At 33.9% G+C, this 27,227-nt stretch overlaps 1 protein-coding gene across 6 annotated transcripts in view; it reads right to left on the bottom strand.

Moving 5' to 3' along the window:
• LOC149781801 (uncharacterized) overlaps positions 1-27,227 on the bottom strand; it is a 440,127-nt gene that overhangs the window by 100,376 nt on the left and 312,524 nt on the right. For all 6 annotated transcript variants that reach the window (XM_089935960.1, XM_089935961.1, XM_089935962.1 and 3 more), the window contains one exon: positions 26,983-27,030. In XM_089935960.1, the coding sequence (XP_089792086.1) occupies positions 26,983-27,030 (48 nt within the window). The remainder of the gene's footprint in view (positions 1-26,982; positions 27,031-27,227) is intronic.

Below are 27,227 nucleotides of genomic sequence, written 5' to 3'. Positions count from 1 at the left end.
TCATGTATTTATCAAGATCATATGATGCAGACTGGTCTTCCTATCTTCTGCAAAAGACAAGGTAGCAATATGGAGCAGATGATCTATAACCAGTCTACTTGACTAATTGATTGCCTCAGCTCTTGTATGGACCATATAATTATGTTCAGGGTAATTACCCCAATACCTCACAAAGCAGGTGTACCTCAACTGGCTAAAGAGTACTGTAACCTCTAACAATTCCAGGATGAAATCTATTAATTTAACTCATTATCAGTTTAATTACAAATCAGTTATGAATTTTGTCTGTCATTAAAGTGGTGGCTGAAAATTCCTGGTTTTTCCCAGCTTTGGTCAATTTTTGCAAAATTAAAGGACTTTAAGGAATAAACCTATCATTTTCCCTAACATTTTCCTGTTCCCAGGAGTTTGGGATCTCTGCTTTGTTCAAGATTCAATGGTATATTTTTTAGTAAAATAACGGTCACAACTCTGTAAAGTTTTGACAGAAGTTGCTGAATAGCCCTGATCTACATCTCTCTGATAAATAACTTCACACCAACTCAATAATGAAACCCTAAAGTTTTATATTCAGTCAAAATGGAATTCATGCATGATTCAAAGCTCAAGGTCAAACAGTTATCTTAACTTGGGTAAAATCTTTATTGAAGTAGGAGAAAATTAAGTACAACCAACATCTGCTTCATGTAAGAAGAGGTTTCCATTTCAATCAATTAGGTTCTTTAAAAGTTTTTCAGGAAAAAAGAAATCTGTGATATGGGTAACAATAATGCCTCCCAATAAGAAATGTTCATTATTGCAAGTGAATAATGACAAGATGGTTAATAATGTTGTTGACAATGTCATGATACTATGACAAAATCAGTGTTTGATTACTGATATTGTTGTGTTGGCAAATGTTTGTTGAAAATCTCTGGAACAGAAGAACAGAATTGTCTCTCAAGACTGCTCAAAAACAACGGTCACTAAAAGTGAGATGAAAAATGTATTCACGATTTTAAAGGCTAAGGTAACAATATAACAGAGAGCGACTTACCATTTTCTTAAACTTGCCCTTTATTGAGATGTAGGCATTAAAGATCCTAAAATCAAGTATTTTCTGGAAATGTCATATAGTTGAAAACTGTCCAATGACCTTTATTAACACACATGTAAGACACTAGAAATTAGGTGCCTATAATTATTTCATGCACTTGTTTGGTTTGTCCATTTTCACCAACTACTTGAACAATCTATATCAACAAAGCATAAAACAAGGTAATAATAATAATAATAATAACAGTAGTAGTAGTAGTAGTAGTAGCAGTAGTAATAACGACTTTATTGAGAGAATATAACTCAATTAGTTGCAAAAAAAATTATACAAAAAAATTAATCTACCTTGGGGCCTTCTGTTATGTACAATATATACAGTATACACAGGGGACAACAATTCGGATTTACACTGAAGAATTAAGTTATTCTCAAAATCAAGCAAAATTTCAAAGTTCATAATACACAAACATCTATGAGTACATACAAATACATAACCTATCATACTGTATTGTATCATACTGTATTGTATCATATTGTATTGTATCATACTGTATTGAAAAATTCATCTTTAAAAATATGCACATTTAGAAAAAAAGCAGGAGGTATTTATATTACTTAGATCTGTTTGAGTGTCTAGAAATTTCATCCATTTTAGACACTGATTATGAAAAGAAGAAACAATAGGAGCCTGCATTATGTCACCGGAAATGTTAACAGTGGACCAGTACATGTATACTGAAAGCTCTTTTTAAACAACTCCTTTGGTTTTGGTATAATGTAATTTGTATACATCTAACAGACATTAAATCTGGAGTACCCTCAGCATCTCTTTGGAAAAGATATTGCAGAGGTAGGCAGGGATGGCTTTTCTGGTCACTTTAAACATAATCTGGCTTGTCTAAAGAATATTCTTGCATACATTGATACAAAATTTATGTAATTCATTGCATCCTGAAAATTTTCTGTACATTAATAAAATAAATAATAAAGCATTCACTCTTTTTGGAGTCTCAAAAGTGTTGTTATGTTTGAATTAGAGTCATCAACTCCATTACAATAGTCCAAATATGACTGAACAAAACATTTATAAAAGATGACATATACTAAAAAGGAATGAAGGTTCTGATTTTCCTAAGTATCCAAAGATAAGAATTAACCTTTTTTGAAACATATTTAATGTGAACAGACCAGGGTAGATTGTTAACTAGAAATACACTAAGAATTTTCTCATGTGAGGTTATCTTGATGTTAACATTGTCAAATAGAACTTTGTGTCTGTCACTATCTAGTCTTGCTCTTTTTTGTTTTGTTTTAACCAGTAGATCATTTGTTTTTTTAATTTATTATTACATTATATTCCGTGCTCCATATGCCAAGTCTGTTAGGAGCATCTTGTAGGTTATTTTCTTGTTCAGTTATTTGTTCACTTGACTATGATAGTGTAGTGACATCTGCATAAAGGTCAGTGGAAGAAAATGAATTTCCTATCATATGGGGTAAGTTATTAATAAACAAAATGAATAATAGAGGTCCAAGGATAGAACCCTTTGGTAATCCACAAATTAATATTTTCACTTTCAGAAAGGTGAGATACTTTTGGTGCTCTGTCAGTTAAAAACTAAACCATTTAAGAAGTTTTCATTACATTGATCGATTTTAAATTTTTCATGCAAAATTTCAAAGGTACATCTGCAGTTCTGCATGAGTGTTTCTACTGTAACAGATTGATTATTATAAATAAGATTATAAGTGTTCAAATAGTTCATACAAGAGTTATGTGAATGTTGTTTTTAGCAATTTGGAAAGGCAGCAAGGAAAGAGATGGTTCTGCATGTATCCACACCATATTTTGTTCCTGCTTTATGCAGTGGTGATACCGTGGCAGTTTTCCAAGTCTCTAGAACTTTGTTAGCTCTATTACTGTAATTAAAATCAAAAGCTATACCCTCTACTATAGCAGGCATTAGCCTTTGTCCAATCATAATAAGTCCACTGGCTTTACAGTCAATAATTTTTGTAACATACTTCAACAAAAATTCAGGACTCATTTCTGAAATTTCAAACTTTATGTATTTAGGTAGTTTTTCATTTAGAGGTTGCTTAAGCTTTCCAGCAATTCGAACAAAAAATGTCATTAAATATATGTGAGATATAACTTGGATTATCAGCATAAATGCCCATATGAATGTGAGAGACAATTTCAGTTTTACTCTTGTGAAAGTTCATCTACTGGACTGGTCATAATGCCTATATAACTGAATGATTGCTTCAGAGTTTTTATGTCAAACAATACACCAGTCACAGCAGGTTTTTAAAAAACAAAAAACTATGTTGTGTTGCAGCGTGTCTGCAAATTTAACCTTTGAAACAAAATATGTGCGGCCTTAGGCCCAGATGTAAACAACAAAATATTAGTAACAGCAACTGTTTTTTACCATATATAAGCGCTTATAAGTCGAGTCAACCTGCAACTACAAAGATTATGATCGCCATGCTATAATATGCCGGAAGATCAGGGTCTAATTGTTTGTTCTACTGATAACTCCTAACAAATGTAAAGACCCAGATCTGCTGGCACATTATGTAACAATGGATCTGAGTCTGTGCAGTTTGCAATTGGACTCGACTTATAAGCGAGCATATTTGGTAATCCTCCAAAACCTTCTGGGACCTGACTAAAACCAAAACAACACTTTACAACAGGAATTTTACAGGAAATACCTTTAAATTAGGTTATGCATTTTGGAGGTTGCAAGTCAGTTTGGTGTCATTTAATAAAATACTTTGTTGTGTAATATTGTAAAGTAGATTTTGAAAGAAGAAATGATCCTTATAAATAATCAATTTAAGAGGAAACCAGTGCATGATAGATGGATTATACCAATACTAAAGTAGACTCAAATCCAAAACTGAAAATGACACACTTGACAGTACACTGAATAATGAACCCTTTCTAATTTTGTTGCAAATTGATATATCTTCTTTGAATAGTTCTGTATCAACTGCTATGACTATGTTGCTGTCATGTTGTTGTTGTTATGGGATTTAACACCATTTATCAGCATAAGATCGGCTGGCAGCTAATATAACTGGTGGAGAAGGAACCAGGAAAATCCCGGGAAGAATCACTCACCCATGAGTAGCGATTGGCAAGCTTTCTCATGTGCCTACACTGGGTGAGCCCAAGACTTGAACTCACACTGACAGAGGCAGCCATGTTAATTCTGGGGAAAACTGCACAACAAGAACTATTGTACCTTCAGTAGCTATGTATGCATATACATATGAATAGAAATAAACAGCATATACATATGCATAGAAATTAACAGCATATGCATAGAAATTAACAGCAAATACATATGTGTAGAAATTAACAGCATATACATATGTATAGAAATTAACAGCATTTACATATGCACAGAAATTAACAGCATATGCATATGTATAGAAATTAACAGCATATACATATGTATAGAAACTAACAGCATTTACATATGTATAGAAATTAACAGCATATACATATGTATAGAAATTAACAGCATTTACATATGTATAGAAATTAACAGCATATACATATGTATAGAAATTAACAGCATTTACATATGTATAGAAATTAACAGTGCATTTACATATGTATAGAAATTAACAGCATATACATATGTATAGAAATTAACAGCATTTACATATGTATAGAAATTAACAGCATATACATATGTATAGAAATTAACAGCAAACAGCAGAATCTTGGCTATATAGAGCAGAGTATAATGAGCAGAAAACAGATGTGCAAAACAAAGATAAAGGCATAGAAGTGAAAAATCATTCAAATATAAAGTCACAATTTAAAAAAAAATAAACCACTCTCTTTAAATTAGGAAGTTTAGGACCTCTCTCAGCTGGAAGGTCATCACAGGGAGCATCCCAAGACAAAAGGTTGACCCCATTAGTACCTATTATGCCATACAGCAGGAAGCATCCCAAGACAAAGGTTGACTCTATTAATCCCTATGATAAAAAGTGGCAGGAAGCATCCCAAGACAAAGGTTGACTCCATTAGTCCCTATTACGATATGCAGCAGGAAGGATCCGAAGACAAAGGTTGACCCCATTAGTCCCTATTATGATATGCAGAAGGAAGGATCCCAACACAAAGGTTGACTCCATTAGTCCCTATTATGATATGCAACAGGAAGGATCCCAGTACAAAGGTTGACTCCATTAGTCTCTATTATGATATGCAGCAGGAAGGATCCCAAGACAAAAGGTTGACTCCATTAGTCCCTATTATGCCATACAGGAAAAAGCACTGGACCAGTCTACATCCCTGAATGATGATCATGATCCAATTTGCTGTTAGACATTTGAAACTACCATACCCAATGGCCGACAGATGAAGCTACCAGACCCAATGGCAGACAGATAAAACTACCAGACCCAATGGCAGACAGATAAAACTATCAGACCCAATGGCAGACAGATGAAACTACCAGACCAATGGCAGACAGATGAAACTATCAGACCCAATGGCAGACAGATGAAACTACCAGACCCAATGGCAGACAGATGAAACTACCAGACCCAATGGCAGACAGATGAAACTAAACAGTGATGTGACCACCTATCAATGCTAATTGGTTAGATAGAGGAAAGCTGACTGACCTTACTATACCAATCAACTTGAGATATAGAATTGGCCAAATGTGCCATGTCATAATAGGAACTAATTGAGTCAACCTTTCTGGGATGCTTGCTGTGATGATCTTCTCATGACTGACTAATAGGTATTTTGTGATTAAAAGATCTTTTTAAATAGTTAAGTAACCAAGTTCCAACTACTCAGCCAGTCATAATTTATATGCTACGTATGTTACATACATTTATATGATAACTAAAAAAATAATGGCCCATACTAGCAATTGACTGGTTTTGAATCTCTGCCGTTAATTTAGCTTCATCAAATGACATAAGATCTACAAGAAATCAGTCTTTGTAAAACAAATGTCCTTTCTTTTCCCCATTTTAACCTCTGAATAGGTTTCTGAAGGTAAGAACTGCCCCATTATCAGTGGGTTACATGCATAATCTTTTCATGCTTCATGCTAAGTAAGTATGTACATGGTTATAGGGTTTGAATCTTGATAGCTTTCATGTTAAAGACTCAGGGGTTACATCTCTAGTCCACCAGTTGCATATATAAATCTGTCTTTTGATTCCCAGTAAGTGTACCTATTGATATAGGGAAGGGATCTGAATTGTTTCCAAGTTATGAACCAGAGGCCAACTCCCATGGTGGGGAGAAAGATGTACCTTGGGTAAATGTCAGTTACACCTATAAATATGTCTTTTCATGTCCAGTAAGTGCATATATGTGGCTAAAGGTTGGGGATCTTAGTAGTTTCCATTTTATGATCCATGGGCTAAGTAATAATAATGATGACTTTATTTTATGATCCATGGGCTAAGTAATAATAATGATGACTTTATTTTATGATCCACATCGGGCTAAGTAATAATAATGATGCCTTTATTTTATGATCCACATCGGGCTAAGTAATAATAATGATGCCTTTATTTTATGATCCACATCGGGCTAAGTAATTCTAATAAAGTCTTTATTTTATGAGCATAACACATTATTAGTACAAAAACTAATCTCCCTTGTGGCCCTCAATTATCTTCATATGTACAGGCAAATGGTCCTCAATTATCTTCATATGTACAGGCAAATGGCCTTCAATTATCTACATATGTACAGGCAAATGGCCCTCAATTATCTTCATAAGTACAGGCAAATGGCCCTCAATTATCTTCATAAGTACAGGCAAATGGCCCTCAATTATCTTCACATGTACAGGCAAATGGCCCTCAATTATCTTCATAAGTACAGGCAAATGGCCCTCAATTATCTACATATGTACAGGCAAATGGTGCTCAATTATCTACATATGTACAGGCAAATGGTCCTCAATTATCTACATATGTACAGGCAAATGGCCCTCAATTTTCTACATATGTACAGGCAAATGGTCCTCAATTATCTACATATGTACAGGCAAATGGCCCTCAATTATCTACATATGTACAGGCAAATGGTCCTCAATTATCTACATAAGTACAGACAAATGGCCCTCAATTATCTTCATATGTACAGGCAAATGGCCCTCAATTTTCTACAAATGTACAGGCAAATATATCAAATACAGCTGTGAAAGTCCTGAGGGTATGCAACAGTTACATGTATAAATTTGTCTTTTCATGTTCCACCAATTTATACATGGTAACATGGCAGGGAAAGACCCTCGGACATAATCCATTCTTGCATGTTGACACTCTGGTTACTGATCAAAGAAGCTAATTTTCAGACATACGAAACAAACAAATCCAAGAAATTATCCCTGTGCTTTCAAAGTGCAGGGATATTGTTATACAGCCCATCAAAACATACATACATGGTGTCCTTAAAATCTTCCTACATTGTTCTGATCTAATGACAAGAAATTTCAATCACTAGCTAATACTCTGTATTTTCAATAAAGCAAGGGTACTGTTATACAGTCCATCCATATCAACTGACATGTGTAATGTCCTTAACATTTTCCAATTCTGTTAGACTCGACAAAAGAAACTTTGATCAATTATAGTAGTATGGGTGTAGATTGTCCAACACTTACAATCTTGCCCCTAAGAATAGGGATGTGGGTAATTTGAATTTACATAAATTTCAAATAATTCTAGATTTGTCTCACATGTGTGAGAAATGACCAGTGTGATCAATGTTGCAAGTGTCAGCACATTTCAGATTGGGACTCTAAGTCATTCCCTCGGTTCTTGCCCAACCCCCTGGAATTTATACCCTGGGTGATAACACAGAAGCAATTCAGTGCAAATACTAATTGGGCATTAAAGATTGACTGATGCGTGTAATTGATATTGACCCTACTGCAGTAGTTTTCAAACTTCAATATAATCACACCACTTGGACATTGCTGAGGGTCTTGGCAGGCCACTTAATGATCTTTCCTTATGCTGACTATACTCTAAGCTAACTATTGTAAAGTACTTTTTGCATAAAAGTGCTACATATATAAAAAAAAATTAATAATTAAAAAAATGTGTTCTACAAATAATAGGACACAACTCCTGTTTTAATATCAGTAGTATTTCTTTCTAATACATTTGTCTTCTTGAGCAAAGTTAAAGTTCTTAATTGTTCTGCAGCATTTTCGCAGACCACCTGAATGGGAAACCAATGCCCTAATGTCCATCCAATCTCTCCAGGGTCATAGCTTTAACCTGGCCTATTAAGATTTCACCCAAAACTTGTATCAATGTATGTATATTTTATTGGGCCTGTATAATCCTTCTTACACACATGCTGTAGAATACAGAAGCTTTAATCCCAGAGGCAGAACTTTTTCCTATTCTGACATATAGCATTTTTAAAAGAAGAATTTGGGTTGAATTCAATATGGCATAATGTGATTAGTTGGACAGTGGAACATAAACTGACATTTTCTCACCTCAAGATATAGATTATAAAAAATTAGTTGTTCCCAGTAATGTTTAAACACATAACAGCAGTCAAATAACAGTGGCCAATATTATCATGTGGGGTTGGATATAGAATCAACAAAAATTGCACACTCCCCACCCCCACTTTGGGATGAAAAAGAATTGAGTCAATCTTGAAAAATCAGGGACCAATCTGGTTATAGTTGGGATCTTTGAATATCCAAAGGGTATCAAAAGTAACTAAAAATAAAAGCAGAACAAGAATTCTATAAGACTATCCTATTTTTTAAAAGTTATTTTAATATGAAACCAAAACTCCATTTCAATTAGTGCAATCACTCACATGTCCATCTTTAAATTTAGAAACAGCACTGAATGTCTGAAGTTTGCTGTTACAGGTGACTAAGACTGAAATGAAGAATCTCACATAACATATCCAGCAAAGACTTATTCTTTGAATGTATAACAAGATATAGTGAGACAATGTATAGCTATAGTGTGCCTGTATTGCTATCCATAGAACAGAAAGGGGCATTTCAAGATGGCTGCCTGAGAATGTAACATCGACCCTGCTTTGTATGATGATTGGGGTGATGGCCTCTTTTTGCCACAACAATCAGTGCTGTTGAGCTCTTTTTTTTATAGTGTCTTACTTATGTACATATGGACAGACTTAAACCAGAATATCCCCATGCTCTTTTAACAATGTGGGGATAAAAATTGAATTATGGAATGACAGTCTTACATTTGAGGACATGGACTGTATTTTTGCTGTTGCAATAAAAGTAAAGTTTCGCCTGCAATGCATCAGTAAAACCAATAAAACGATATTGTGAATTTTGAGGTTTAACACCATTTGTAGCACATGACAGGCCGGTATATTTGGGGGAGGAAGAGCTCTTGAAGAACACAGACCCATGGGAAGTTATCGGTAAGCATTTTCACATAGCCACATTGCTTGAACCTAGATTGGTATCTAGTTGGACAGAGACAAGATGTGATCTGTAAAGGCAAGTGCCAAAACCTACTCTGCCCCCTATTAAAATTGACTTTTGTGACATAAAACCACTATTAACATTCTAAAATCCTTGAACATAGAACCAGGATTTCAAACCTGTCAATATTTTAAGATAAATTGTATATATATTTTTAAACCTTAGTAACACTATTAGTATTTCATGATTTGATGGATGGATCAGCATAATTTGAACAAATGCGACAGGTTATAATATTTGCCTACACCCCACCCCACCCAGCCTCAATTTGTACCCATTATACTGAATTTTTTAAACTGAAAGCATCAAGAATATTTTTTAAAAATGCACAAAACAGTCATTTCATTCATAATTTCAACCTATCATCTCCTGGGGGTCTTTTGTCTTGTTCATATTTCAAACCAAATGGAAGTTTCTTTACTAACATAGTCACCATATTTGTGTGGGCAAGTCTATTCTGTGGTGTAGGCTGCTGTCTTCAACAAGTTCTGAATAATTCAATAAAATTGTCATAATTTTGGAAGCTGCATCCTTCTGAACATGTGTATGCACGAGTTACACCTTTTTATTTTGTTCAATCTTTTATCAGAAATGTTAAAAATAGACATTGTAAATATTGGATGAAGGTGAAACAGTTTATACTGAGAATGGACTGTTCTTTGGAAAAGGACAGTGAGCAGTCTTTCTGGCTGTTGCATCAACAACTTCCATTTGGTTTGAAATGAGAACAAGATGACAATGTTACTGGCCACTCAATGAGAACCATATTTGAAATTATAAATTGATCAATGTTTTGTGCATTTTTGTCATGTCCTTGATGCATTTTGTTTTAAAAATTGGTTGTTGTTGTTGTTGTTGTAGGGTTAATGGCATTTTCCAGCACATGATAGGCTATACATGGCGACCAGTATTAATGGTGGAGGAAGAACCCGGGAAAACCCTGGAAAGAACCACCAACCTATAAGAAGCTACTGGCAAGCTTTCTCACATACCCACATTAGCCAAATCCGAGACTTGAACCCATGCAGACAGAGGTGAGATGGTAGTGATCCGTAATGGAGAGCACTTTAGACCACCTGGCCACTCTTAAAAATTGGTAGGAGGGGTGCAAAATGTTGGGAGGAAGTAGGGTAGGCCAATACTACAGGCCACATTCTGTCAAATTTGGTCAAATTCTGTCCAGCAGCTTTTGACAAGTTTTTATAGCTTTCTACTCTTCATAACAGAAACCATATTTGGTGTCAGAATGACATCATCTTTTTGTACAAACCTAAAAGCCCTTCATTCCAGGATAATTTCGATCAATTTCAGGAAATCCTGTCGAGTGGTTGTTGAGAAGAAGCCATTTAAAAGATTTTCTACTTTTAGCAATCAACATCATTTGTACAAATTTGAAAGCCCTTAATATAAGAATAGTTGCAGTTGGACTTGGCCCAATCATTTCTGCTGAGAAGTTTCCAAGAAGATGTTTCATTTTTTAAATTCTTAGTCATAGTATCAAGCTGTAGCTTAGTATATCATTTGTCATGGATTTGACCTATGGCCAGGTCAACTAAAAAAATGCATGATTAAATTGTTCAAGTAGAAAATGTTTTAAAATGTGATGTGAATTTTTTAAATTCTTAGTCATAGTATCAAGCTGTAGCTTAGTATATCATTTGTCATGGATTTGACCTATGGCCAGGTCAACTAAAAAAATGCATGATTAAATTGTTCAAGTAGAAAATGTTTTAAAATGTGATGTGAATTTTTTAAATTCTTAGTCATAGTATCAAGCTGTAGCTTAGTATATCATTTGTCATGGATTTGACCTATGGCCAGGTCAACTAAAAAAATGCATGATTAAATTGTTCAAGTAGAAGATGTTTTAAAATGTGATTCATTTCTTCAGGTGTTAACATATTTTGGCATATGTTGTTGTGGTATATAATAATTTGATACACTAAAATACAGTGGGGATCCCTGATACCTTTATGGCATTGTATTGTAGACTGTATTATCAACTGTGGTGCAATACAATGACATCTATTACTTATGTTCTACAAATTCAATACAAAATACAATGCTTACAAAAAATTGTAGTTTCTGTATTTGCAGATCTTTTTTATTTATTCAGTTTTTAATATAATCTTTTCAGATAGCGAGCTTTCCTACTAATTTACAGTGTTTACTGTGTATTTATTGTAATTGTTGAAGACCAAGAACTAAGACAGTAATAAATAACTTCAAATTGTTCAGTTCACTAAAAGATATTCAATTGGTAACTCACACAAGGTGAAACACTCCCTCATTATAAAAACCTTTATCATAATAAATTCATTTTTGTAAGGTGGATATAGTTAGAAAACCCATCTGCTTGAGTGTCAGTAAAATTATAAGCATCATCTACTTCATTAAAAGGTGGTATCCCTATAAGGCAGTATACTCTATGGCTTCCATGGGCAGCATTATAATGAGGGAATTATGTAATGTATAAATAATACATTTCAAGCACATTATAATAAGGTAGTCTCACTATAAGGATGTATAGTCTTTTTCTCATGGAAAGCATTATAATGAAGGAGTTATGTAATGTAAAGATAATACATATCATGCACTTCATGATAAGGTAGTCTCACTATAGTGTTATGAGGCAGTACTGTAATAGTTAGACGTGTTTCATGCACTTCGTTATAAGGTGGTATACTCTAACTCTTATGACAGTGTTATAATGTGGTCTGAATTCATTATAAGGTGGTATACTCTAACTCTTATGACAGTGTTATAATGTGGTCTGAATTCATTATAAGGTGGTATATTCTAACTCTTATGACAGTGTTATAATGTGGTCTGAATTCATTATAAGGTGGTATACTCTAACTCTTATGACAGTGTTATAATGTGGTCTGAATTCATTATAAGGTGGTATACTCTAACTCTTATGACAGTGTTATAATGTGGTCTGAATTCATTATAAGGTGGTATATTCTAACTCTTATGACAGTGTTATAATGTGGTCTGAATTCATTATAAGGTGGTATACTCTAACTTTTATGACAGTGTTATAATGTGGTCTGAATTCATTATAAGGTGGTATACTCTAACTCTTGTGACAGTGTTATAATGTGGTCTGAATTCATTATAAGGTGGTATATTCTAACTCTTATGACAGTGTTATAATGTGGTCTGAATTCATTATAAGGTGGTATACTCTAACTCTTATGACAGTGTTATAACGTGGTCTGAATTCATTATAAGGTGGTATATTCTAACTCTTATGACAGTGTTATAATGTGGTCTGAATTCATTATAAGGTGGTATACTCTAACTCTTGTGACAGTGTTATAATGTGGTCTGAATTCATTATAAGGTGGTATATTCTAACTCTTGTGACAGTGTTATAATGTGGTCTGAATTCATTATAAGGTGGTATACTCTAACTCTTATGACAGTGTTATAATGTGGTCTGAATTCATTATAAGGTGGTATACTCTAACTCTTATGACAGTGTCATAATGTGGTCTGAATTCATTATAAGGTGCTCTCATATGACCAAATGTTATATAGCATGCATAGATAGCATTATAACAGAGAAGTATTGTAATGATTTCTGTGTCTGATGTTTATTGTATCATGACATCAGTGATACAAATTGTGATACATACTGTATCATGACATCAGTGATACATATAGTGATATATACTGTATGATGAAATCAATAGCAATGCACAGACCTAGTATACCTTTCCCTCCATAACTTACAATGGACTGGGTTTATAAATACTGACTGTGGCACAGAAAAGGGCATTAGGTAGCAAGGCAGGCACTTATTCTGGTCAACAGTTGTTGGACAAGGTTGTGGAGTGCTTACGACTTTTGCTGACATTCGAGGATTACAATCTCCATTGTTTGATACGAATATTCATCTAAAGGACTTTAATATTTTTGGATGTAAGATCTTAAAAAGTCAACTTAAGTCAATAACAAAGACCAAGTTGACACACAGTATTCACAATTTGTTTTTGCATCAGTAGAATTTGAATTGTTTCAGGTCAGAACATGTGTATCCATTGCAAACTAAAGCTAGAATTACACCCATAAGCCACATGAGACAAACTCATTGACATGTCTGCACTAGTTATTTCAGCAAGACAGGAATTTTAAATGTCACTTCATAGGTAGCACATGGCTAAATATAAAAAACCAGTATCAGTCAACTGTTAAAAGCAGACACAAGGGAGTGGCACAGTCCTGGAACAATACATTCTGACAAAATAAAAATGACAGCAAAGAAAGAGGCAATACAAACAGGTGTCCATTTTATTAGACTTTGCAATCATATGTTCAAATATATCACTTAAATATTGCAGCATAGTCTAGAGATAAGGCAAAAACAACAACTGAGGAGTTGTCTCAGTTGCATGAATTTAACAAGAAATTAGGCTGACCCAATATGGTAATATTATTGTGATGTCAGCACATTTGATTATTATAACTGGGTGAGAAAAATTAATTTGTTAATTAGCTTGTGTTATCACAATAAAGTTGAGTCATTAAGCTCTCAACAGTCTTCACAAATAAATTGAGCTTAGCTGCCAAGTAAGCACTTAATGAGGTTGCCATGAAAGTGTCAGAAGCCATTACTGTGACAATCAGCTGCCTCTTTTAATGTTTTAAAAGAGAACGGCATGTCACACTTGTAATGATTACAATCAAATGAAGAAAAAAGATTATGATCATTACTTGACAAGACAATGACTGGTATTTTATTTCTGTCACTACTTGACAAGACATTGACTGGTATTTATAATGATCATTACTTGACAAGACATTGACTGGTATTTATAATTATAATTACTTGACAAGACATTGACTGGTATTTATAATGATCATTACTTGACAAGACATTGACTGGTATTTATTTCTGTCACTACTTGACAAGACAATGACTGGTATTTATAATGATCATTACTTGACAAGACATTGACTGGTATTTATTTCTGTCACTACTTGACAAGACATTGACTGGTATTTTTTTCTGTCACTACTTGACAAGACATTGACTGGTACTTATAATGATCATTACTTGACAAGACATTGACTGGTATTTATAATGATCATTATTTGACAAGACACTGACTGGTATTTATAATGATCATTACTTGACAAGACGCTGACTGGTATTTATAATGATCATTACTTTACAAGACACTGACCGGTATTTATTTATGTCACTACTTGACAAGACATTGACTGGTATTTATAATGTTCATTACTTGACAAGACATTGACTGGTATTTATAATTATAATTATTTGACAAGACATTGACTGGTATTTATAATGATCATTACTTGACAAGACATTGACTGGTATTTATTTCTGTCACTACTTGACAAGACATTGACTGGTATTTATAATGATCATTACTTGACAAGACATTGACTGGTATTTATTTCTGTCACTACTTGACAAGACAATGACTGGTATTTATTTCTGTCACTACCTGACAAGACACTGACTGGTATTTTGTTCTGTCACTACTTGACAAGACATTGACTGATACTTAAAATGATCATTACTTGACAAGACATTGACTGGTATTTATAATGATCATTATTTGACAAGACACTGACTGGTATTTATAATGATCATTACTTGACAAGACACTGACTGGTATTTATAATGATCATTACTTGACAAGACACTGACTGGTATTTATAATGATCATTATTTGACAAGACATTGCCTGGTATTTATAGTGATCATTACTTGGCAAGACATTGACTGGTATTTATAATGATCATTACTTGACAAGACACTGACTGGTATTTATTTCTGTCACTACTGCCTCCAATGCTGAATAGCTATTTCGAACATTTTCATTTATGAATGTTTTGTCATACACTGTATTTTTTAATTCAGTGAGAATTTTTCTCCAAGACATGATCTTACAAAATGATTTATTAAAATGTGGAACTTCAACTACAAATTCAGTGACACAATGAACATGCATTTAGCAATTTTGATTTTTAAATGCTAAGTGAGAAGAAGAACTAATAATAATACTTTATTTATATAGGTTGACTCATTTAGTCAAGGACTATTCTCCATTGAGGCCCTCTTAAGAAGAGTACAATAATGTGCATTATATGAAGATAGCAATAATTACTGTTTATTTTAACATGTTTAGTATTTAAATACTAAATTCTATTATCTATTAGAAGCACATACATGCTCATGATATCTCTTCTTAAATACTGTAATTTTTTCAGCAGATTTTACATGCAGTGGAAACTTATTCCAGAGAACTGTGCCAGAGTATTGGAAACTTATTAAATTGCTCTGTTCTTGGTTTCGATGCTTAAAGGTTTCCATGTGATATTGATTTCCACTGGTACTGTGTTGACAAAGGCCTGAATAGATCCTGAAGATGCTCTGGTGCAGTTGCATGTAGACGTTCATATACAAGAACTGCCTTGTGAAAATCTATTTTTTCATTTATTGTGTAACATTTTATTTCTGTAAACAATGCTTTTGATGGATGATCAAAATAATATGTGCTGCCCATTTCTGAAGTTTAAAAATCCTATCAAGCTGAAATTTACTATCCCAAAACACTGGGTATTACAAACCCCAAAATTAGCCCACAGCTAAAAGATTACATGTATGGAGTTACACACTCCGTCAATCACTGGTCAATCAAGCTGCCCGTATTCCAGGTAGTCACCGACTACCATTCAATTCCTTGGGTCAATCAAGCAATCAGCATCCACCAATCAGTCAGCAATGCCCAATCACCTGCTACTCGACCAGCAACACTGTTCACGCAGCTCTATGGCTGCTATGGTTCAGCTTTATAGCTGCTATGGTCAACTTCTATGGTTAGCTTTACAGTTGGTACCATGCTGACTCTGATCAGCTCTACAGCTGCGACTCTGATCAGCTCTACAGATGAAGATGTGCAAGTCCTTAAGTAGATCGCTCACTGACAAGATGTTCCGTAATGTCTAAATTGTAATCTTACAGTGAGGCATTTATACACAGATGATGCAGCCATACATTATCTGTGTGCTGGAAGTATTCGGTTTTTCCCATCAAAAGCACTTTGCACATGCAGCATAGGATGAACCCACCTCACTGTTTTGAAATATTGTACAATATACATAAATCACCCTCAGGTATGATTGTACACAAAAAACAAAACCCATGTACATGTATTAAATAAATAAAGGGATTTGTACAAATCCGTGGCACAAAGCATATCAATATGGTCATCCCATTGTAAATTATTATCTACAGACACACCTATAAGCTTTTCATGTTTCACATTTTCTAATGATGATTATTTATTGTAAGAGTAAGTTCTGGGTTCACTAACTTGTAAAACCATACATTTTGTTTTACCATCATTAATTACCATCCTATTTTGTTGTGCTTGTTTTGAAGGTATGATTCTAATCTCATTTGGATAACTTCAGTGTCAGAGGTAGATGTATACAAGGTTGCATCATCTGCAAAAAATCTGTATTTGATGATTCATTATTTAATGATAGATCGTTTACCTGTACACAGATAAGAAAGAGGAGATGGCCCAACACAGAGCCTTGAGGGACCCCTGAATGAATAGTGTGGATTTGTGAGCTAATAATGCTTACTTATTCAGATCTTTGGTTTAGGTATGATCTAAACCAGTTCAAAGAAGAATTGTCAAATCAGTAACAGTTAAACTTTTGTAGCAGAATTTCATGTTCAATGAGACCAAAGGCTTTCTTGAAGTCAAGGAAAACAATCCCAGTCATATGTCCATTATCCATTTCTTGTAGCCAAAGATAATTTGGTAAGTTCTGTTTGGCATGAGGTGTACTTTCTAAATCCTGACTGTGCCTTATGAAATAGGGAGTAAGTTTTAAAAACTTCACAGACTTGCATAGCTACTTGCTTTTCAAGTAATTTTGATAATACAGGTAGAATTGATGCAATACATACCATTGTATACCACAATTATATTAGAGACCAAAAATGTTATCTTCTGAAGCAGGGCCCTGATATTATTTTAAAGAAAAATTCAGTCTCTCACTACCAAGATCTGTAAAAAGCATCTTGCTCTGATTTATGGTAAAATAATGTTATATTGTATCAATTATACTATTTGAAGAAAAACGTGCATTGAGATAAAGAAAATAAAATAGCTCAAAAGAAAATTACAGCCCCCACCCACACCCATGTATGTTAATTGCTGTACAAGTTGTAATCCAACCAACATAACTGAAATGAGCTGATTAAACTTATGCCAAAGCCGATATCCTGTAAAAGACAGTGCGCTGATATTTGAGAGCCTGTTGATAAAAATAGGAATTGTTGACACTAAAGCCTACCATAGTCTAGCAATACTATTGATACAACAGGCCAGGAAAAAATGCCCAGGCAAGATATTTATAAGAAAGGCCATACATAAAAAATTGACTCTTCAAATGAGAAAATATTTAATGGACGTACATCTTCTCCCTGAAAATCACAGAAAGATTCTTTGTCCTTCAAAGGAATATACGTCCTTGACATACACTGGTCAACAGTGAAATCATTACTGACTTGAAAAGGCCCTAATCTGTAGTATTTTGGTGTGCCGAACACGAATATAACCGTGAAAAATTTGTATTGGCTCTCGTTTTGAAGATATTCATATACCTCATTTTCTATGTTTCACTGTGTAAATTTCTCCAGTAGGACTGCAGCAACATCCGGAATAATGATGTAACATTGCATAATACCATCATGCTCACATCATCCACAGTTGATTGCATCATTTTCTGATGCAATGCAATACTAATGCCATGCGGCTGCTGAAGTAAGTTGACGTCAGCAGTGTACTATACATGTGTAGGCCTATTATACTAATGCCAGGCGGCTGCTGAAGCTGACGTAAGCAGTGTACTATATAAAGCCCAATCAGATAGGTTCAGCATTTAAAATATTTTAGACGTTGTGCGAGACAGTTCAAGCTACTGTTACATAAAACTTATTATTTTATCCATTTACGTACAATAAAGAACAGTAATGCCTCGAAAGTGTGTTAATACCGCGGACAATTTTTGCTATATTTGTGGGGAAGTCACATTTGCCAACCAGAAGAAAAGTATCAATTCTCAAGTGAAGAAGGCATATCATCTTTACTTCGGATGCAAGGTTGGTGACCAAGACAAGCCTTGGGCTCCGCATATATGCTGTGCTACATGTACAACACAGCTTTCACAGTGGTTGAATTGCAAAAGGTCATCAATGCCGTTTGCAGTCCCAATGGTGTGGAGAGAGCCAAGCAACCACCTAAATGACTGTTACTTCTGCTTGGTTCCTCCTCTTTCCGGCAGAATAACGAAGCGAAAGAAGTCGAGAATAGTCTACCCAAACATTCCGTCTGCATTGAGACCAGTTCCACATGGTGAGGGACTTCCTATTCCAGAACCTCCAGCAGAATATTCTCTTGATTCATCTGACGAAGACAAAGGTGAGTCGACCTGTTCTTCTCCTGGTCCATCAGCATGCAGTGATCCAGATTTTCACTGTGGTGCATCATCAACCCCACACAGAATAACACAGGAAGAACTAAATGACCTGATTCGTGATTTGGACTTATCAAAGAACAAGGCAGAATTGCTAGGATCAAGACTCCAACAATGGAATCTTCTAGAAGAAGATGTCACAATTACTGCATATCGAAAGCGCCACCAGCAATTGGAGCCTTTCTTCAGAAAGGAAAGTAATCTGATATTCTGTTCCGATATTGAGGGCCTCATGAATGCTTTAAAAATCACTCATGACCCACAAGAATGGAGACTATTTGTGGACTCTTCGAAACTGAGTCTCAAGGCTGTGCTTTTGCACAATGGAAACATTCTTCCATCTATTCCAGTAGCGTATGCTGTCCACATGAAAGAGACATACGATAACTTAAGGCAGCTACTGAATTCCATTGAGTATAACAAGTACAGCTGGCACCTCTGTGGTGATTTGAAGGTAGTTGCCCTTTTAATGGGACTGCAGCAAGGATATACAAAATACATGTGTTTCTTATGCGAGTGGGATAGCCGAGCAAGGGAAATGTACTACATGAGGAAGGAATGGACTCACAGGCAGAATGTAGCCATTGGAGAGAAGAATATCCAACACCCAGCTCTGGTTGAGGCTCAGAAAATCTTGCTACCACCCCTTCACATCAAACTAGGTTTGATGAAGAACTTCGTGAAAGCCATTGACCGGACTTTGCCAGCATTCCGATACCTGCATGAAAAATTCCCTCGACTCAGCGAAGCAAAGATTAAAGAGGGAGTTTTTGTGGGTCCTCAGATTCGAGAGCTTTTCAAAGATGACCGGTTCAACAACTTGCTGGAAGGTGACGCGAAACAAGCATGGAATGCTTTTCGCCTAGTTTCTACAAACTTCCTCGGAAATGTTAGGGCAGAAAACTATAAGGAACTAGTAGAAGACATGTTGATGAAGTATAAGAAACTTGGCTGCAATATGTCTCTAAAGATTCACTTCCTTCATTCCCATTTGGATTTCTTTCCTAGCAACTGTGGTATTGTTAGTGATGAACACGGCGAACGTTTTCATCAAGATATCGCAACAATGGAACAAAGATACCAGGGAAAATGGTCCACTACAATGCTGGCTGACTACTGCTGGACACTCCTCAGAGATGCTCCCGAACAGCTGTACAAGAGACAGGCGAAGAAATCTAAGATGTAGTCAATGACTTGATTTTTTATAGGTAGGCTATTACAGTTGACCTTTTACTATTGGAATGCATTTCGTTATGTAAACATTAATTTCTTGCAGATTACAAAAAAACTAGAGCCAATTTTGCAATTTGACTGTCATATTCGTGTTCAGCACATAAAAATTGATAAGAATTGACTAATTTTATTTCAGTAACATGACTTTTGTAAAAATTTGTTGTCCAGTGATATTAACATATATGCTAGTAAATAACTAAAAATGACCTTTAGTTTTTTGTTTTCTTAATCTAATATTGTTATAAAAAATCTGATTTGAACTGAATAACTTTAATAAATCCCATACGGCCACTCCATTCACATATGTGACATGTCAAACATGTGATTAATGGATCATGATATTCGTAATATTCAAAAAAAATATTTTTTGAGACAAATGCAATCGTTTTTTATCTTTTAAATGCAGAATTATTATGTCATGTAAAACAAAACATGTTAACAACATTAAATTCCGAACAAGACTACTTGGGAATTACTGTACATTCATTACGGACAGAAACTAGTGAAGTACTGGTTAAGGGACAAAGCACTGTTTTATGTACCACAGGAATATTTTTTACAGTAGCAATCTAGTATATCAGTGATATCAGTAATATATGTACCACTAATACCACACACACCAAGCATAATAATATTATCCATATATACTTTTTAATATATATATATATATATATATATATATATATATATATATATTTTCATTAGAAAAGTCAGTGAATGCAAGAAATCATCTTATATCTGCTGGAAAGCAGGAACTGGGCTTAGATTACATATCGTAGAAGGTCCCAATGCAAGAAAATTATGATAGATCTAGTCAATATTTGCAGGGAAACTCAACAATACAAAGTAAAACAACAAAGAGGAACTGTAAATGGCAAACTTAAAAATGTAAACTTAATTCAGATAAAGCTGCAAATTTTGGAGAATCAGAGTTGTGCCAGTATTGCACTGAAAGCAATCACTGCACTGTATTCTACAAGTCTTAGGCAATTTGGTTTTTGATGAAGAAACGTGATTAAGATGAATAGAAACAGCTGTGACAGCAAGCTTTAATTTGCCCGCATTTCCTAAATCTGCATAGTAAGATGCTTGAGATGCATACAGAATGTGCTTAATGAAGATCTGACACATTGCCACCTTGCTAAAACTGCAGCATGTTGTTTATTCTTGATACAGACAGGGTAGAATACATAATATTGTTTTTCTTTTGCAACAGCTGTACAAAAAAAAAACTTTATCTTGTGTGCCTTTTAAAATGGTGAAGAACGTTAAAGTAGATCAGAAACTGAATGCTGGAGACCTGAGATATTGTCATAACAGAAGGTCTACTGCTAGACACAGACAAAAGAGACAAAGAAACTTCTGATTTTTTTCAGTATATGCTATAAAGACATAATAAATAATTTTACAATCTGAGGCAGCTGCTCCAGAAAACTTTTGTCATTGAATTTTGGCAGGTGAAAAGATAATATCAGAATAATGTCAGCATGGTATTGATGATATTACTTATCTCAACAAGGCAAAAAAGGACAAATCTTGATAGTGATGAACTATGACATGGACGGATAAAAACATGCAAATGGTCTGTCATGATAGACTACTTGGTGTTTTGGTAGATAATAACCTATGATGGACTGAACATGCAAATGGTCTGTCATGATAGACTACTTGGTGTTTTGGTAGACTACTTAGTGGTATGGTAGATAATAATCTATCATGGACTAAACATGCAAATGGTCTGTCATGATAGACTACTTGGTGTTTTGGTAGACTACTTGGTGTTTTGGTAGATAATAACCTATCATGAATTGAACATGCAAATGGTCTGTCATGATAGACTACTTGGTGTTATGGTAGATAATAACCTATCATGGACTGAACATGCAAATGGTCTGTCATGATAGACTACTTGGTGTTTTGATAATAACCTATCATTGACTGGACATATCAAACACATCAGTAAAAAAAATCAATTCAAGTTTATGGCTTCTTAGTAGGATAAGACATTTTCTCCCTGAAAAGCACAATTATTTTATAACAGTTACATACAACCCTATTTAGACTACTGTAATACAGTATGGGGTAATTCAAATGAATTGCAAAGCTGGCACATCTTCAAAAAAGAACATTTGGGCTAATATTGATCAAGAAAGAAAGCAAGGAAAAGTTAGCAGGTAAGTTAAAAATAATACCTATTAAAGACCAGATCCATTTGAGAAAAGCCAAATTAATGTACAGGATATCCAATAATAGTGCTTCTGAATACTTAAAATCACTATTCCAGTATAGACTACCTGGCAATACTCCCCCACCTGCGATCCATGTCTATCAAACAGTTGTTATTTGTTGTTGTTGTAGGGTTTGACGCCATTTTTCAGCACAAGATAGGCTATACATGGCGGCCAGTATTACTGGTGGAGGAAGAACCTGGGAAAACCCCGGAAAGGACCACCGACCCACGAGAAACTACTGGCAAGCTTTCTCACATACCCACATTGGCCAAATCCGAGACTCGAACCCACACAGACAGAGGTGAGATGGCAGTGATCCATGACGGAGAGCGCTTTAGACCACTCAGCCACTCGGGGGCCCCCTATCAAACAGTATACAATTCCCAAACCAAATAAGGAATTATTTTAAAAAAGTTTCCAATACTCTGGAACTTTGCTCTGGAATAGTATTCCAGCTGAGATTAGAAATGCCCACTCAATTTCCTTCTTCCAAACCCTATATATGCAGTGACTTCAGAGATGCAGCTAAAATAAATAAATTCTTTTGTATGAGGGCCTCAAAGTAGATTAGCTAATTGTGTTACCCTCTTTAAATAAAGTCATTATTATTATTATTATTATTATTATTATTATTATTATTTAAAAGAACTTCAAATGAGATTCAATACATATGCTACATTTGAATCTTCAATATAGAAAACAGTGAGCATCTCTTTCAGTTGCTGCATGGAACAGAATGCTATATGATTGTTACTTTATCTTTATTCTGTGCTGAATTTTGGTACGCTACTAGTATAAACTGTTCCTTACTTATGGAGCTATCAATGTATTGTCTTCATATAACTAATATTGAAAACTCAAGATAAATAAGTAATAATCATATAGCAACCACTTCCATGCAACAACTGGTACAGACTTTCTAGCTCTCCATGGCTAAAACATTACCCCGCACATTTATAAAACTTGTTACATTAGTAATTACCCCTCACATTTATAAAACTTGTTACATTAGTAATTACCTGATGAATCTAAACTTACCATGCAAGCTTTCAAATTCACCAGTCCTAATCAACTTAAGAAGTAATTTTATTAGTTTTCTTTATTGCCATGGAAACGAGAAGAGGTTTACAATAATATTTATCAATATTCATATTTATTAGTATTCATATTTATTGGTATTCATATTTATTAGTATTCACAGTTATTAGTATTCATATTTATTAGTATTCATGTTTATTATTATTCATATTATTTAGTATTCATATTTATTATTATTCATATTAATTAGTATTCATATTAATTAGTATTCATATTTATTAGTATTCATATCTATTAGTATTCATGTTTATTAGTAAAGTATTCATATTTATTTGTATTCATATTATTTAGTATTCATGTTTATTAGTATTCATATTAATTAGTATTCATGTTTATTAGTATTCATATTATTTAGTATTCATATTTATTATTATTCATATTAATTAGTATTCATATTTTTGTATTCATATTTATTAGTATTCATATTAATTAGTATTCATATTAGTATTCATATTAATTAGTATTCATATTATGTAGTATTCATATTATGTAGTATTCATATTAATTAGTATTCATATTATTTAGTATTCATATTAATTAGTATTCATATTAATTAGTATTCATATTTATTAGTATTCATATCTATTAGTATTCATGTTTATTAGTAAAGTATTCATATTTATTTGTATTCATATTATTTAGTATTCATGTTTATTAGTATTCATATTAATTAGTATTCATATTAATTAGTATTCATGTTTATTAGTATTCATATTATTTAGTATTCATATTAATTAGTATTCATATTATGTAGTATTCATATTATTTAGTATTCATATTTAGTAGCATTCATATTAATTAGTATTCATATTTATTTGTATTCATGTTTATTAGTATTCATGTTTATTAGTATTCATATTTATTAATATTAATACTATTTAGTTTTCATATTTATTTGTATCATGGAGTTATGAATATTACTGAATATCATTTTGCATAGCTTGTTCTTGCAACAAAGCTTTCAAAAACATCACACACAGCTGGCAACCATATTGAAACTGTTTCACAGATTACAGTATAATGCCTTTTTCCTTCCTGAAGTATATCCAGATATAATTAAGTGGCTGAGTAATTGAACTTTATTGGACACCACTTCAGTTGGATTAGAGTGATGGTAGCTGAGGAATGCAAGAAATCATCTGCAGTCAGCTGAAGTATGGGTTAATATTATGTAATGAAAGGAATGTATTATAGACATAGTTGTCACATTGAAAACCATCCTCCAAATGCTTGAGGTTTTTAAACTCTGTTGGCTGCAATTTGAATTGAACAGGAATACAGTCATAAAGCCTGGTTTTTAGTTTTGCAGGTGGCCCATTATATGTCTTTATGGTAGTAATGCTGACCAGTGTTATAAAAATGGCTAGAGGAAGGAATCACTGTAAACTTGGTGCAATATAAAGGAAACAATATTAGTCCAAGTCCGTATGTATTTTAGATGAGTAATGAAAATCTTTAGCTAAAATGCTGAACTTGTGGAACAACTACAAAAACTTGGTTAGTAGCTTAAAAAAAACTGAACTGACAATCACATTTGATCTGCATACTGACTAATCATGTGACCTATACATGGTGTCCCTTACGGTAAGGAAGGTTCAACAAAATTGAGTTTTTTAAAACACTGTTGTCTGCCATTTGAACTGTACATGGATGGATGTAAGCCTTGATGTTGGAGCCAGCAAAAACCACTGGAAAAAATGGCAGCAGTTTTAAGATTAAGTTGGCCCTGAGTTTTCAATTCAGTGCATACTGTCCACATTAACAACTATGACATCGTTAAAGCCTGTTAAATAGGAATTTTTTCTTATGATGTTTCTCAGAGTGTTTGTATTACTAGTTTATCAGATGCAGCATTATTTACCATTCACAATGCATTTAAAAAAACAATTATTTAAACACCATCTTTCAACATGATTGCACAATCCTAAACCAGTACATTACATGAATAGAATCTTCAATTTGTGTCCATATCAGATGAAATTTACGAAACTCTGAATGATACAACATCCTACAGCAGTGGTGCTGAACCTTTTTGGGCCTTGACTCTATATCTTGAACCTCACAACCCGTTTCTGTATTTTTATAAGATTTGCCACCCTCAATAAATATCCTGGCAACCCTCCAGAATGTCTTTGTAACTCTGATTTGGGTCATGACCTGGGGGTTGGGAACCACTATCCTACAGGCTGCTTTCAGTTAATGGTATGCTATATATTTATTTGATAATATTCTACAGGCTGCTTTCAGTTAATGGCATGCTATATATTTATTTGATAATATGCTACAAGCTGCTTTCAGTTAATGGCATGCTATATATTTATTTGATAATATGCTACAGGCTGCTTTCAGTTAATGGAATGCTACATATTTATTTGAAAATATATCTGTCATTATCGTAGCACCACTGATGTTTAGCTTGTCTGGTGCTATGCTATAGGCTGCTATCAACTAGTGGTAATATATATGCTATTATGGTAACACTGCAGACATTTAGCTTGTCTGTTGGTATGCTACAGCTTGATTTCAACTAGTAGTAATATATATGCTATTATGGTAACACTGCAGACATTCAGCTTGTCTGTTGGTATGCTACAGATTACTTTCAACTAGTGGTAATATATATGCTATTATGGTAACACTGCTGACATTTAGCTTGTCTGTTGCTATGCTACAGATTGCTTTTAACTAGTGGTAATATATATGCTATCAAGGTAACACTGCTGACATTTAGCTTGTCTGGTGGTATGCTATAGGCTGCTATCAACTAGTGGTAATATATATGCTATTATGGTAACACTGCAGACATTTAGCTTGTCTGTTGGTATGCTACAGCTTGATTTCAACTAGTAGTAATATATATGCTATTATGGTAACACTGCAGACATTCAGCTTGTCTGTTGGTATGCTACAGATTGCTTTCAACTAGTGGTAATATATATGCTATTATGGTAACACTGCTGACATTTAGCTTGTCTGGTGGTATGCTACAGATTGCTTTCAACTAGTGGTAATATATATGCTATTATGGTAACACTGCTGACATTTAGCTTGTCTGTTGCTATGCTACAGATTACTTTCAACTAGTGGTAATATATATGCTATCAAGGTAACACTGCTGACATTTAGCTTGTATGTTGCTATGCTATAGGCTGCTTTCAACTAGTGGTACTATATGTGGTAATATATATGCTATTATGGTTACACTGTGACAGCAAGCCTTAATTATATAGGCTGCAAATATATTCCTATTCAAATTGATAAATTTCATGTGCAAGTAAAAGTATTGCAAGAAACACTTAAAATAGAAACGTCTGTTAGTGTTGAATTAAATCTGCACTTACTGAAATCAGGAGCATTGTGGTGGTTGCTGGCTTTCCATTTCAAAAAATCTGTAAATAAAAGGGTAGTTTAAATATTCATACAAATTTATTTGTTGTTATTCATATTAATAATTATGTTTATAAAAATTTATAACACTGAATTTATTTAACCAGACTAACTAACCAGGTTTGGTTGAAATACCTAAAATGGTTTGAGAATAATAGTACAAAAATAAAATTCTTCATGGGTTGACAGAGTGAAAGAT

This window comes from Sinohyriopsis cumingii, chromosome 15 (genome assembly GCF_028554795.1).
Source record: "Sinohyriopsis cumingii isolate HCF-2022 chromosome 15, ASM2855479v2, whole genome shotgun sequence".
NCBI classification, from domain to species: Eukaryota; Metazoa; Mollusca; class Bivalvia; order Unionida; family Unionidae; genus Sinohyriopsis; species Sinohyriopsis cumingii.
This window is presented reverse-complemented; position numbering and strand designations above follow the sequence as displayed.